The sequence below is a fragment of the Ambystoma mexicanum genome, chromosome 1p (assembly GCF_040938575.1).
Source record: "Ambystoma mexicanum isolate Mex_15411 chromosome 1p, UKY_AmexF1_1, whole genome shotgun sequence".
NCBI classification, from domain to species: domain Eukaryota; kingdom Metazoa; phylum Chordata; class Amphibia; order Caudata; family Ambystomatidae; genus Ambystoma; species Ambystoma mexicanum.
Window position 1 is genome coordinate 693,651,377 of NC_090921.1, and position 15,339 is coordinate 693,666,715.

Below are 15,339 nucleotides of genomic sequence, written 5' to 3' on the forward strand. Positions count from 1 at the left end.
GGATTTAGGTTAACCGTTGCTGAGGTTAGACTAGGAAGATTATTTTTTATCTGCACATCTTAGAGCTCTTAAAATACAGTTCTATCTCCTACTGAATGGACGCTTGACCCTACTTAACTTGTGACAAGTCTTTCACACTGTTGGTCAGCAGGAGCACTAGGCAACTAAGTGGCCCGGAACACCAGAGCCTCACAGTGAGGTGAACATGGTTGTACTGCAACGTATCATTAAAGAATTGCATCTCCGTGCTGGGAGTTGGAAAGCTTCTGTATAGAAAGAAAACGGTTACTTCACACAAATGGGGAACCGTACTTGGAGGTGTGGTCCTGTATTCAAGTGTAGTTTAGTTTGCACACCTGGTAGCCCAGCAACCTGGAGTTACGTTCATTCGGGAGTTCCTCCCTGAAGCGTCTCTTCTGCGCCATGGACTGCTGGCTCCCTGACTCTGAGGACTTCATCAAATCAGATGCCAAATAGTTGAAGTTCAGAGGGACTCGCTAGACAGAAATATAAACATGAAAATAAACTATTAATCTTTCATCTTTGACCTCTGAACTTAATTATTGAAAAGGCGAAGGCTTGCACAAGTTAAAATCTGAGAGCTTCCTTTAAAGATGCATTTGTACATGGCGATTGTCAGTTCAAGTCGCACATAAAACAAGCAACACTGAGAAGGCCCTCAGGATACTGCAACTAAAGCTCTGCATTAACGGTCAAACTATATTTACAATATAAACCCATAGAGAGAATATGACAAACATTACATACATGCAATCGTCCCCCCTGATAATCACTTTGTCTTTGAGTATTAACAGTAATACTGAGTGAATGTGTAAAATGAACTTTGTGTTGCTTCTCTACAACTTGTTGCAATGGTCACATTAGTAATGAATGCTAAGGTTGCACCGGTACCCTGAGGTGAATGTACGTTCGGTGTTAATGGATAATGCGTACCATTGGTGAATGCAGTTTACAATCCACTTTGAAATTGCTGCTTTTGAGACAGGGTCCCATTCTCTACCTGCAGCTAATGAAATGAAGAATTGATCAGTCTTTCTTTATGGTTTAGTTTTGTCTAGATAGTACGCAACAGCCCTCCTGACATCTAGTGTATGGAGGGCTGTTTCTCCAGAGTTCTGTGAGTTTTGAAAGAATGCTGGAAGTACGATTGAAATTAATTGGAGAGAACCGTAGATGTATTCTTAAGACTACCTTGTCCTTGTGTATGGTGACAAAGGAGCTTGCAATGGATGAGGCTTGTAGTTCACCAACTCTTCCTATACAGGTGATGACTATAGACAAAGCAGTTTTGTCGGTAAGCTCTTTAAGGCTTGCTTTATGCATGGGTTCAAATGGAGGCCTCATAAGTTTGGTGAGCATGACATTAAAATACCACGCGGGAGGTTGTGGGACTGGCTTCAGGGGAATGTTGAAATTGAGGGATACATTATTTTGACCTGAATCATGAAGGCTTTTACAACTGGAACATTCCACCCAGACACTGATTTGTGAGGAAGAGTAAGCTGACAAATGAAAATAGTGCTCACCCCGTTAGGCAAGAATTGATGTAGTAACACTGTGTGAGACCACAATCCTCATCTACTTGGTATTAGGTAACCAAACTTTTGATATAGGTCTGTACTGCACAAGTTGGTAGTGTGGCTGAGCAGCCAGGCCTATCTCAAGAGGGGTAAATGTGAGCTGTAGAGAAGGAAATTCGTAAAACCAAGTAACCAAGTTACACTTTCACTCAAGGTTTCAGTTATAAATAGTTATTTAACATCAATTTTTAAATAAGCTTATTTTAAAAAGGGCAAGATACCCAATACTGGCTTTTCAGATTCAAATAAATTAGAGGGGAATCTTTGGATATGCTTCTTACACAATTCCTACACGCTAAGGCGACTTCATTGACAAGGACAGTAATGGCATTTATTTATCTTACTTTATACTTTGCAGATTCTGAGGTTGCAGAAAGGAAGGTTTAAGGAAGAAAAAGGTTAAACAGGTTCTCAGTATATGAGAGGACAACTAAATCTTCCAATGAAATCTAGACAAGCCTTTCCCAGCAGTAATAGTCTAAAACAAGTTACCACCTTGAGGGATAAACAATATCAAAGTCAATGGGCTAGAGGAGTCTGCAGGGAGACAGGACAGCCAAAGTCAATTAGAGCACAGTCTATGGAGCTGAGGCACTGGTTAGATAAAAAGTCATGCACAAAGTTAAAGTATACAAATCACTTGTAGGGTCACAAGCTGTTAAACTTGTGAAAAGCAGAGTTGGAATCAACTCTACAGGTAAGCCAATGCAATTATCAACTGAGAAGAGCACAGCTAAAAAGGCAATGAGGTAAGCATCCCAAGTCTAAACAGTACCTCTGGTTTGAAGAAGAATGGTCCAGCTGGATTCTGTCTTGTTACAGTGGTGCAGATCCGGTGTTCCTGAGCCTCAGTCGTGGGGACAAGAGGGAGGCTGTCTGGAGGGCTCCTGCAGTGGTAGTTTGAGGTCATCGGCAGCTATGGGCTCTTTTTGGTTCAGCAGCACTTCGCAGTTTCAGCGCTGGATAAACTACACCGCCGCGGATCTCGGATACCGGTTGGGCTTCCTTCATTGCTTGGGTCCTGCACTCTGGTGAGGGGACTCGAGCTTTGGGCGTCCCGCTTCTGGATGGTCCTCATGAGACACCTGGAGCTTCTGGCCAGATTCCAGACGTTGCACTCTGTTTAGTAAGTTTTGCACAGAACTGGTAAAACGTCCTTTCTTGGTTCAATCCCACACACCTTTTTGCTTTACTAGTGGGATATTTTCCATAATACCTCAGTGAGTGGGAACCTTTTTCCACCCTCACATAACCTTTAATTCTTTTTATGGGTGTCATTTTTTAGACTCTCCATAGTGTCTTCTTAAAGTTATCATCTTTAACAACTTATTGACAATAAGTGCCTGTTGCTGCAAGGTTGCACTAGGGGCTCCCCTTTTAACTTTCTCTGGCTAACCTTGAAAGAACTACAGTTTCCAAGGGTAGAAAGGATCTTCGGATCCCTTTTATATTTTATTTAGTGAAACCAGTACACCCCACCTTATGTGGAGTGCTGGGGAGATACAATCTATCCCCTTTCACACAAACTGTAACAATTCTGTTAGTGACAAGCTTACCTTCAATGGCTGGTGGCAGTGATACCTTGTATTAATTTGGTGCATCTTTACCGCAGGCTGTGTTCACAGCTGCAGTACAGGGATTTAAGGGTGTCCATTAATACCGAAATGGCCCGTTCTTTTTTCACCATTTTAGTGTGTCGTTTCAAATTCATTTGTGTGATTTTTGTCTTTGGCGGGAGTCCCCTGTATTCCCCCGCCCAAGCTCCAGTCTGTCTGTGAGAGCAGGAAATGAGGGAGGAGTCCAAACTCACCAGCCCTTTGCCTTACGCCTTTCTTGAAAGAGGACGAATCCCAGTGGGGGGCTGGCTGTCCTGTTTGGACCACTTCCTGTAAAATGCGGGGAGAGAATGCAGAGGTTGTGCTAAAATTCCTGATAAATACTGCGAACCTGGAAGCTGAAGACATGCCGACCACTGGAACTTAAACCGAAGAGGATGACTAAGGAAAAGCGGCAGAAACTATTTCCAGCGACCGGAGAGCCTGCTGTGTAACAGAAGCCTGCTGTAGCCCTCTGAAAATGACGACCCCGAGCCAGAGCCTGGTGAGACCCACTACACCCAAGAAGACCTGCATTTTAAGACATCCTATGCGTTGCTGCGACCTTGCGTTGTTGCAATATCACAAGACCCTGGGACCACAAGCCATTATGCGGTGCACAGTCTTCCGAATCTCGCTGAAACTTTGATGGGCATCCAGGTGGCTCTCCGGAGACATGAATCATGTCCAAAAAGTACTCTCACCAGAGTGCTGGACCTTTGTAACGACGAGAATTCAACTGTGATTTTCTGTCTTCTTCTGTGCTCCTTGAAAAGGTGCCAAATCCACAGAACTGCATTCAGCCGCAAGGGAAACCTTGCCTAGAGCCTTCTTCATCGATCCCTGCTGCAAAGTCCCTTCTGAGGTCTTGTGTTTAGTCTCCAGGACTAGGCATCCACTGACCGGGTATTTGGCTGTAGACCCTGAAGTTCTCTTTCTGCAAAATCTTAAATGGTGAGGTACCGTGTTGGCTTTGGTATGTACTTACCTTAAGCCTGTTAGGATTTCTGTGTAGCTGTGGGTTTTCTGTGATGTGGAGGCCTCTCATTCAGTGCACTCAGTCCCACTGCTAGAATCCTGCTAGGGTGTCTTCTGCGAAGCCCCCTGGACCTTCTTCTAACCCTAGAAGTTAGAAACTCACCTGTTTTCCCAGTTTTCCTAAGGAACTCTGACTTTTGCAACTAAAGCACCTATTCTGACACTGCCTGTGGGTCACTAGTCCTAGGTACCCCGCTTCTGCCACTGAGAACACTCATGCTCCAAGAATAAGCATGACCTATACTGAATGTGTATGAAAAGGTTTTGACTTCCCTAGAACGACTGTTAGGTACTTCAAATAAGGTCTATACTTGGGCCTGTGTTCTTTTAAGTATAGTGTTGTGTTTTTATACAGTGATTTCATATAATGTTTTAGTTCTTACTTACCCCTAGATTTATCTGGGCCTACTTGTATTTAAATAAATCCTTTATTTTTACATATAGTGTTTCTTTGGATCATTTGTATTACAATTTCACTGGTACTGATTCTACAGCCCTCTCACCTTCCTAAGATAAGCCTGGCTGCTCGGTCTACGCTACCATAAACTCAGGTGGTACAGCCTTATACTAAGAGTGGAGTCTTGTACTGCCTCAGTTGAATGGTTTTACTAAGCCCTTAGTTGGACTTCAGAAAAACGGTCCTAACAGTCGAAAACGGATTTCTTGACCCCTGTTCTTGCAACAGCAAACTACAGCCATTCGGGGAAGATGGTCCAGTGGAGTTTGTCTATGGGTTTGTTGGTCCCACTAACCCAAGCGAAGAAGTCGTCCCTTACAGAGCTTTGCTGTCGAAGTGAAAAAGGAGTTTCAGCACAGCAGCAGGGCTTCACTGGGCAATTCAAAGGTCCAGGAGGATGCAGCAAGCTTCGTTCACGGTTTCTTCGTAGGGTGTTTCTCCCAGTGGTCCACTCTGCCTCTAGTCCCAAAACCTGTTCCTTTTAAGCAGGTTTCTGCCATTCCTGCACAGCCTAGGCTGTTCATCACAGAGCAGTGTGGATGTCCTAAAGGGACAGCCAGCCAGCTAATCAGGACTGGTTGCATTCAGGCATTCCTAAAGACAAAGGACAGGGGAGTTTCAGGAACCTACCTCACATCCTGCCTTTCCAGAAATACTGGAGCCTGAGCTGGGCTTCAGGGCTGAAGCCCACCAAAGGCAAAACGAACAAAGGGTCAAACCTGGCACAACGTGCAGAGTAAAAACCAAGAAACATCACAAACAGAAAATGGCGAAAAAAGAAGACAAGACCAGTTTGACAAAATGGTCACAGATGGGTGCTATACTGCAGCTGAGGATTCAGCCTGCGGTAGAAAAGCACAATAGAAGGAAATTTAAACCACTGCCACGAGCCATTTAAAGTAGTGAGGGTAACAACATTTTTTTTACAGGAGAATGTAGGATAAGGGGCTACTAGGTAATTCCCTCCCCCCCCCCCCAGTAGTCCACAAGATGGTGTGTGCTGGAACAACAAAGAAAAGTTAAGTAAAATCAATTTCACTTTACTATTCTTGGGAACAGTAGTTCTTTTACAAGGCGCTCACAGGTGAGTGTTGGGCCCTGTGGGAGCCATTTGACCTTTTTAAATCCCACCACCACTGGATTGTGCTCTCCTGTCCCAGACCCTCTTCCCCTTCCCAGTTCTGCGTTTCCCTCCCTCCACCAGCTTCTATCCGCCCCATACCTGATTGGGCAATTTTACAAACGTTGCCTGGCCTAGTGCCTGGATTCCCACCCTGCACGGCACTTTTACAAGGCATTTGCAGATGAGTGTTAGGCCCTGTGGGACCCATTTGACCTTTTTAAAATCACACCACCCCTCTCTCCCCCCCGATCATGGTCTCCTGTCTCCGACCCGCTTCCCAGTTCTGAGTTTTCCTGCCAGCCTGCCCCTTCCCCGATTGGGCATCGGAAACCCACTTAGAGCACACGTTCAGGGCAGCCCCTGCAGGCTCCGTGGTGAAGGACCCGAGGTAAAGGACAGCAGACTCTGAAGAAGCCGCTCCAGACAGTGTTGACCCGTGTTTGTCTGTGGTGCCTGCAGCCGTCAACCAGTAGCGACCGACACAAAGTAGGAGACCAGCAATTGATGCTCCCCTGTAAATTGAACACACCCATCAAAAAGCATTGTAATCCCACCGGAGGAGTCCAGTCACAGTTAGATTTAACCCATAGCCAATGAGTAACTTACGTATGTTGGCCTGCAATAGCCATATTCAGCAACTTATTAGCCTGTACCTCCTAGCCATACATTGCCCCAAGAAAGATTATCCAAATCAGAGCTATACAGCTCTCAGATAGCCTAAGCCAAACACTGGGTTTCAGTAGACTGTACCCCAGCCGCAGGTGCTAGATAGCAGCCTCTTACATCTAGCCTGACTGTCACAGACAACCTGACAGACAGCCGCCTATCAGAATTGGCCAGACTATGCCAAACTGCACCATTCAGGAACCTAAAACTGAGTCTCTTGACTAACTACCCACCTTGTGTTACTGTTACCACTGCATTTACTGCGGTCCCCCGTGCTAGGCCCTTTCCGCCCCCTCTACATAGGTAGTAAATGAAACACCTAGATTTTGGGAGCCTGTTATTCTGTGAAACCTAAGCATTTCTCCCATTTCTAGGCATCTCAAATCTAGGTGTTTCAATCACTGCCTACCATCCTGTGAAACCTAGGCTCCTCCCATTGTCTCGTTGCGTCGAATCTTCGTGTTGTGGTTGCTGCTCATCATTCGGTGAAAACTAGAACTATCTCCCCTTTCAAGGTTTCTCCAATCTAGGTGTTTAATTACTGTGTGCCACTGAAGCCTAGGCCATTCTCCTTTCATCTATGAGTCAGGAATGAAGGTGTTTAATTATTACTTGGCACTCACTGAATCATGGATCCTTCTTCACCCTCCGATATCCCGAATCTAAGAGTACTATCACTTTGTAAACAGCTGGCGAAACCTAGGATCCCCACTATCTGGTCATCTCAAACCTCTAGGTATTCCATCAGTACCTGCATAAAAGGTGAGTTCTTTTGCAAGGAAGGCAGAGTCAACCACTGAACGAAGGAACCGAAGAAGAAACTGGAAGAGAAGCTTGCTGCACCGTTGGTTTGCCCGGTGAAGCCCGGCTGCAGTGTTGAAGCTCCAATTTTCGCAACGACTAGAGAAGCCCAGAAAGGACAACTTCTTCCCTTGGGTTGGTGGGACCAACTGAACCCAAGACGAACTTGACTGGAACCCCTCTGCCTGTACTTCTTCACTGATGCTGGAACCGAGTGCTAGGGTACAGGAACACCAGGAATGAGTGCATTGTCTTTAACCCGGACTCAAGCTCCAGGAAGATCAAGAGGACCTTCCCGAAGCAGAGTGACCCAAGCCTGAGTCACCTCAGCGCGCTGGACACCAGACGCAAGGGGAGACCACAAGGTGTCCAAGAACCGCGGTGGTGCTATTTGCCGGTTGTTAGGCAGAGTTTGTATGCAGTACCCTTTGGGACCACTACACACAACTAGGACTACAGGTGTAAGCAAAACCAACCTTTGGTATAAGTCTGTACTACACAGTTTTTGGTAGCAGAGCTGAGCAGTAAGGCTTATCTCAAAAGGGAATGTGAGCTGTAATGATGTTACACAGAGGTCTACAATCACATATGTTCAAATAAACTTAGACTCAAGGTTTCTTGCTTGAACACTTAATGTATTCAACATTCAGTTATAAAACATCCGCTAGAAGGAGGCAGTTCAACATACACAAATATACTTCAGTACTATAATCGTTTCTGAGGCAGACTACTTTGAAGGAGGAGCAGAAAGGAATAGGTTCAGAACACAAAAGGATTACAATTATTCTTAGATAGTGCAGATACTTTGAATTCACCAAAAGAGTCAATTCAATAGGCTATGTCAAAGTCAATGGGCTTAAAGTCTTGGATAGGATAAAACGGTTCTTGCAAGTAAACGATAGTCTCTGTAGAAGTTCTCAGAAGTAGTTTGTAAAAAGAATTATATGTTGGGTCACAAGCTGATTAGGCCTGCTAGTTGCGAAAGTTTCAAGCACTTTCACTGCGAGAGGCAAATACCGTAAATCTTGTTTCACAGTACCTTACAAATGAAGAAAAAGATACAACTGAAGACTTCTGTTCCTGGCAGTTGCAGCAGATCTTGCTGTTCCTGAGCCTCAGTTGTGGAGACAAGAGGGAGGAAATCGGGGGACTCCTGCAGTGCACTGGGACTGGTCAAAAAGCTGGAACTGGCAAATCTTCAATTCCAGTAGCTGTAGTAAAGCACACAAACTGGTGTCCCTCTCCCTGGTCTTTCGGTTTCCTGCAGCACTCTAAATACAACCAGCTGAGAGAATGGTATCCAGGTGGCTTACGGGTCGAGTTGACTGGCCCCACCAACTCAAAAGGGAGATTCGTCCTTGCAGGGCTTCTCTGTCGAGATGAACTAAGCGATTCAGACTTGCAGGAGGGCTTCACTGGGCAAACCAACGGTCCAGGAGTTGCAGCAGCCGTCCTCTTCAAGCTCGATGGTTTTAGAGGAACAGGGAGGAAACGATTGAGGCTTTTATAGATCGGACTCGTCTAGCTACCTCATCAGGGAAGAAAAGAGGAAAGGATGAGAAGGAGGGTGGGGGTGTCATAAGGAGGGTCATTAAGCACAGACAGAGAGGGTAGAGGAGGCGGATGGAGAGGGTGGACAGGATGTCCTGGGTTTTTTAGATAAAGTGAGAGGCAAGGGCATTGCAAAGAGCCTGGGCGGCAACAGGAGGGGTAGAGACTGCAGCAGGGTTGACTAGTTCCTTGCAGATTTTAAAGAGTTCAGCCGAGTTGTTAGATGCCGCAGAGACACAAGCTTGAATGTGGACTCTTCTTGGTGAGGACAGAGTTGGTATTGCTTTTGGAGCAGGCGACAGGCCAGTTTGTCAGAAGATGAACATGAAGCCCTCCATTTTCTCTCAGCCACCATACACTTATGTTTAAGTGTAGCTATGTCCGAGTCATACCAGAAATTGCACTTGGCTTTGGACTTCAAACGGATCCTCATGACAGGGGCAAGAGCATCAAGAGTAACAGAAATTGTAGAGCAGAGACAGGGCTGTGTCAGGATGTGAAACAGCCAGAGGTGGACGGGAGGAGAGAAGGTGGCGGCGAAAGCCTCAACTGACACACTCTTCATGGGCCGGATGTCTGAGAAAGTAGGTGGCAGTGTTGGGGGAAGGCATGGATTGGGTGGTGGGGGGAAAGCTGGGGGGAGAGGGAGAGAGTAGAGGAGGGAGTGATTGCTCCAGGAGAGGAGGAGTCAGAGGCATGGCGAGGTTAGGAGATCAAGACATCGAGTGTGTGCCCTGCAGAGTGAGTCGGGCCAGAGGGGAGGAGGGAGAGGGAGTCGCAGGTCACAGAAGAGGACAGAGGAGTAACAATGAGAGTCTAAATGGATATTGAGGTCACAGAGGAGGAGTTGAATGGTAGAGGCCGTGTCCGCCCACTCAGAAATTAGGTGATTTGACCAGGAGGCCGGTAGATGATCGCCACAGTAAGAGAATGGGTAGGAGAGAGAGCCTACAGACGAACAGGTTACTTACCAACTGGTAACGTTCTTTCGACTGGATGATCCACCAACGTATTCCACATCTTTGACATTACATGTCAAAGATGTGGAATACGTTGGAGGACACAATCCATTCAAAAAGGCAGGGATACCCTCCCCGCCTCCCTCACCGGACCGGGAGGATCTGGGTGCCGAGAGGATATTGTAGCCATCAGGCAGGAGAGTGTAAAAGCTTGTGACAGAGCTGGCCATGAACCATGTCTCAGTAAGACAGGACATCAAGGTCTAGTTCTTCAAGGAGGTGGCAGATGTCAGAGGAGTGTGACAGCAGAGGGAGAGTTCGGAGTGGCACTATGAAGAAGGTTGCCAGCCTTAATGACCTTCCTGGGAGGGGTCCAGATCAGAGGTACGCCCTGAAGAGGAGAAAGAGCCCTAGGAGGGGCAGAAAAGGAAGAGAGAGAGAGAGGGCAAGGTAGCTAAGAGGGGAGCAGATGGGACAGCAGGAGTTGAGAGAATATTGATGAGGCAAGGGAAGTGCCTATAAAAGAGGAGGAAATTGGCCTGAGGGCATTGGACCACGACAGTGCCATTAAGGTAGACATTAATGATGACTTTAGAGGAGTCGAAGGAAGCCATGAGAACTTCCTCTTAGGCAATGTTTGTATGCAGTACCCTCTGGGACCACTACACACAACTCTGAGTACAGGTATAGAAAACACAACCTTTGGTATAAGCTTGTACTACACAGTTTTGGTAGCATGTTGAGCAGCCAGGCTTATCTCAAGAGGGGTCAATGATATGATATGGCATTTGTAACGCTCCTATACACAAGTGTTTCAAGGCGCGACGAGGCAGGGAGGGGGGAACAGGGGGAGGACAGTCAACGATCCTACTAGGCCAGGTGTCATTCAGACCGCGCAAGTGCAGGGGTAGGGGGAAGGGAAAAGTGCAGTACAAGGTAAGTAGAATAGAAATAAATAGATAAATAAATAAATAAATAGGGCCAGCTGGTGGCAAGTGCAAGGTAAGTGCAGACAAGTGCTGGGAAGGGGGGGCTGTAGGGATACAGAGACAGCCCCGCAGTGCAAGTGGAGAGTGGCTGGGCCCACGACCGAGGTTGGTGAGAGTGGCCAAGTTTCAGATTCAGTGCAGAATTTAGTGAAGAATTAGCAGGGGAGAGTGAGAGAGAAAGCAGAAGCAAAGAGGAAGGTTTTGAGGTGCTTCCGGAACCGGAGATGGTTCTCCAGTTTCAGGGAGGCAGGAAGGCTGTTCCAGAGGGAGGCTCCTGCCGCGGAGAGAGATCTACCCCCAGCTCGTTGCTTCGAGAAGCGGCTGACCCTGAGGGAGTTGGAGACGGATGAGCGAAGGGCTCGGGAAGGAAGATATTTAGGAAGAGAGTTGCAGGTATTTAGGCCCCAGGCCCCAGAAGGCCTTGTGGACAATGCAGAGGGTTTTGAACTTAATCCTCGCAGCCACTGGGAGCCAGTGTAGAGATTTCAGTCCTGGAGAGATATGGTCCCTGGGCTTGAGGCCAAGGACAAGTCTCGCAGTTCTGTTCTGGATGAGTTGCAGAGAGTGGAGGCAGGCAGATTAAGATAGAGACTGTTACAGTAGTCCAGTTTCGAGAGAACCAGGGCTCGGGAGACAGTGAGCTTCTGGGGCAAGGAGAGGAAGGGAAGAATACCTCTAAGGAGGTGCAGCTGGTAGTGTGACTTCTTAGAGACGTCAGATATATGAGGAGAGAAGGAGAGTGTGGAGTCAAAGATGACCCCGAGGTTTTTTGCAGGTAGGAGCAGGAAGAGGCCCAAGAGAGGCTGGCCAGAGAGCTGCAGGGAAGGAGGGAGTGGGTGTGGGTGTGCCGATGAGTAGAATCTCAGTCTTACTAGCATTAAGGCGGAGGTCGTTGGCAGCACACCATTCCTGGATAGCAGACAGACAGAGATGAGGGCAGGAGAGGAGGAGGCCGAGGGTAGCCTGAAAATGAGCTGGGTATCGTCCGCATAGCACTGAAAGCTGGGGCAGAGGGCGGCGATGCGGTGGGCAAGAAGTGCCAGATACTGGTTGAAAAGCCAGGGAGAGAGATTAGATCCCTGGGGAACACCACAGGTGGAGAAAAAGATGTCAGAGAGGAAGGACCCAAGTTGGACCTGGGAGGGTCGATTGGAAAGGAAAGAGGTCAGCCACGCCAGAGCCTGACCAGTGATACCCAGGTTATCACGGAGACGGTTGAGCAGGATGGCATGGTTGACAGTGTCAAAGGCAGAAGAGAGATCGAGCAGAATGAGAACACATGGATTGTTGGAGTCGAGGTTCAAGAGCAGGTCATCACGGATGTTCAGGAGAGCAGTTTCCGTGCTTCTGGCCGCTTTGAAGCCGGATTGGTGGTCATGAAGACTACCAACAGCTTCAGCATGGAGGTTAAGCTGGGAGATGGCCAGTTTCTCCAGGAGCTTGCCCAGGATGGGAGTGATGGAGATTGGGCGATAGTTAGCCGGGCAGGAGGGGTCGGGAGAGGGTTTATTAAGAAGAGGATGCACAAGGGAGTGCTTGAGGGGGGGATGGAAAGACTCCAGAGGCAAAGGAGAGGTTGCAAAAGTCAGCCAGGGCAGGAGCCAGGGAGTCGATGTGGTCCTTGATAGTTTTGGAGGAACAGGGGTGAACCTGTTTAGACGAGACACAATGTGAGCTGTAGTGGAGTTACAGAGATTCACAGTTACAAGTATTCAAAATAACTTTCACTCAAGGTTTCTTGCATAAACAATCCATTTATTCATCAGTCACTTTGAATAAGCCTTCTACAGAAGGAGGCAATATAATAGTAACACACAAATACACTTCAACTCTATACACTTAGTTTCTAAATCAGTAAAGACCTTTTTGGGATGGCCACAGACAACCTACACCCACAGACGACTTCAATAGCTAGGGTGCAGGGGACATTAATATCTTACTGTTGGCATTCATTATACTCTTAGAAGTTGGTAAAAAGCACAGGTTATTAGTACAACAAGAGACCACAAATATTCTTGAGCAGGCAAATACTTTGGATCCCTCAAGAATAGTCACACAATTCAATAGGCTAAGCCAAAGTCAATGGGCAAAAGTCTTGCATAGGATGAAGCACTTCTGGTAAGTAAATGGAAAAGTCTTTGCACAAATTCTTAGGAGTCTTTGATGAAAAGAAGAATCAAATATAGGGCCACACAGTGATTAGACTTGTGAGTTGTAGAAGTTGCAAGCACTCTACAGTAAGACGTAAGTTCTCAGATTTTTTACAGCACCGTAGAAATGAAGAAAAGATGCAGCTGATGACTTCTGTTCCTGTACAGCTCTGCAGATCTCACTGTTTCTGGGCCTCAGTTGAGGGTATAAGAGGGAGGACGTCGGGGGACTCCTGCTATGCTATGGGACGTCAAAACCTGCAACTGGCAAACTTCACTTTGTGGCTGTTCAGTGTTTCAGCTCCTCTTGTCTACCGTAAATAGCAACACTGCGGTTCCTGGCTGTCGAGATGGACTTTCCTTGCTTCAGGGGTCCCGCACTCTGTTGAGGGGGCTCAGGCTTGGTCAGTCCTCCTTCCTGGGAGTCCGGAGGATCTTCCTGAAGCTCTAGGCCAGCTTAAAAGCAACACAAACAATCTGGTGTTCCTCTCCCTGGTTTTACGGTTTCCAGCAGCTACTCTGTGGAAATTCAACTAGCTCCAAGATGGATGTCCAGTTGGCTTACTTTGGAGTGGATTGGTCACACCAACTCAAGGGGAGAAGTCGTACGTGCAGGGGCTTCTCTGTCGATGCAAACTTGGCATTTGAGCACTGCAGCAGGGCTTCACCGGTCAAACCAATGGTCCAGGAGTTGCAGCAGGCATCCTCTTGAAGTTCTTCAGTTCCTTCATCCAGTGGTTGACTGCCTCCCAAGCCAAAAGACTCACCTTTTATTCAGTTCTCTCCCATTCTTTCCAGCTTAGCTGTCAGTCACCCAGCAGGTTGGCTGTCCTTGCCGGACAGTCAGCCGGCCAATCATCACAGAGTGCATTTGGGTTTCCTAGGAGACTAAGCACAGGGAGTTTCGGGCAACTCCCTCACTTCCTACCTACCCAGGACAGCCTGGAGCCAGAGGCGGGCTTCACTTGTGAATCCCACCAAAGGCAAAATGAACAAAGAGACCAAACCTGGTTTGGCGCGCAGAGTAATCTCAAGAAGGAACTTTCCACAAAGAAATGGCAAAAAAGACGACCAGGGGCATTTTGACCAAAATGGCACCCTTGGATGCTTTACTGTAGCTGCGAACGCAGCCAGCGGTAAATTCACACCATGGTAGTTAAAACAAAACCACTGCCACCACCCATTCAGTGAGAAAGGGGTAACATAAAAATGTTACATGAGAAGCTAGACAAAGGGGATACTAAGTAACCCCTACACCACTCTATTGTAAGATAGTGGGTGCTGGGTCTAGAATGCTACAATGGTAAGTAAGGGAATAGTTTCTTACCTGTAACTCCATTTCTCCAGCATTGGTATCTTTCATGGATTCACATGCTTGGATTCACATGCTTAGAATATTCCCCGTCGTCAGACTGGGACCCCTCGGTACACATATATAGCCTTTTCCAATAGGAAAACTTCCGACACTTTTGTGTCCTATCTACGTCCTTTTAGGACCCGCCTACGCATGCTCCGTAGGACGTCCCCGTATAAGAGGCCCGCCCCCACGGCTCCCCTTCAGATTTCGGCCCCTCCAAAGTAGGAAGGGTTAAATTTATCAATTAAATACATTACATTCCGGGGAGGTTGGCAGGCGCATGTGAATCCATGAAAGATACCAATGCTGGAGAAATGGAGTTACAGGTAAGAAACTATTCCCTTCTCCAGCATTGGATCTTTCATGGATTCACATGCTTAGAATAGATTGTATAGCAGTAACACTTGAGACGGCGGTGAGAATGTAATATACCCTCAACATACTACACAATGCATATGTACAGTAGGAATAAGTTACCGCATATAACCTTACCCACCTAAAATAAACTGTCATTAAAAAGGTAGACAACAGATTCTCCACAGCGTGGAGCTTACCTTACTGAAACAGATGGCGCAGGACAGCTCTTCCCATCTGCACCTCGTCTGCATGCTGCCTGGCAAGGCAGTAGTGGCGGGTAAACGTGTGGGGCGCTGACCATGCCGCAGCTTGGCATATGTCCGTCAACGGAATTCCTGCCCATAAAGCTGGAGGAGGACATCGATCTTGTAGAATGGGCTCTAGGATGTCCTTGCCGTGGTCTTCCGGCCTTAGAGTGACAAAACGCAATCGTCCATGAGGCCCATCGAGCCAATCCTTGTTTAGAGATTGCTTTTCCTCTCGTCGACGGACCATATGCGACGAACAGTTGTCTAGTAAACCTGAATTCCTGTGTACGATGTAGGTAAAATTTCAGAGACCTCTTAACGTCCAGGGTATGAAGAGCTTTTTCTGCTGCCGATGATGATGTGGCGAAGAAAGTAGGGAGAACAATGGACGAGTGTTTGTGATACACTGTCGGAACTTTTGGGACGAACATAGGATTAGTTGCCAGG

At 47.2% G+C, this 15,339-nt stretch overlaps 1 protein-coding gene across 2 annotated transcripts in view; it reads right to left on the reverse strand.

Moving 5' to 3' along the window:
• KHDC4 (KH domain containing 4, pre-mRNA splicing factor) overlaps positions 1–15,339 on the reverse strand; it is a 316,330-nt gene that overhangs the window by 70,020 nt on the left and 230,971 nt on the right. For both annotated transcript variants that reach the window (XR_011304121.1, XM_069649904.1), the window contains exon 11: positions 357–497. Coding sequence is in view for 1 of the 2 variants with exons in the window: in XM_069649904.1 (XP_069506005.1) it covers positions 357–497 (141 nt within the window). In the remaining variant the exon portion in view is untranslated. The remainder of the gene's footprint in view (positions 1–356; positions 498–15,339) is intronic.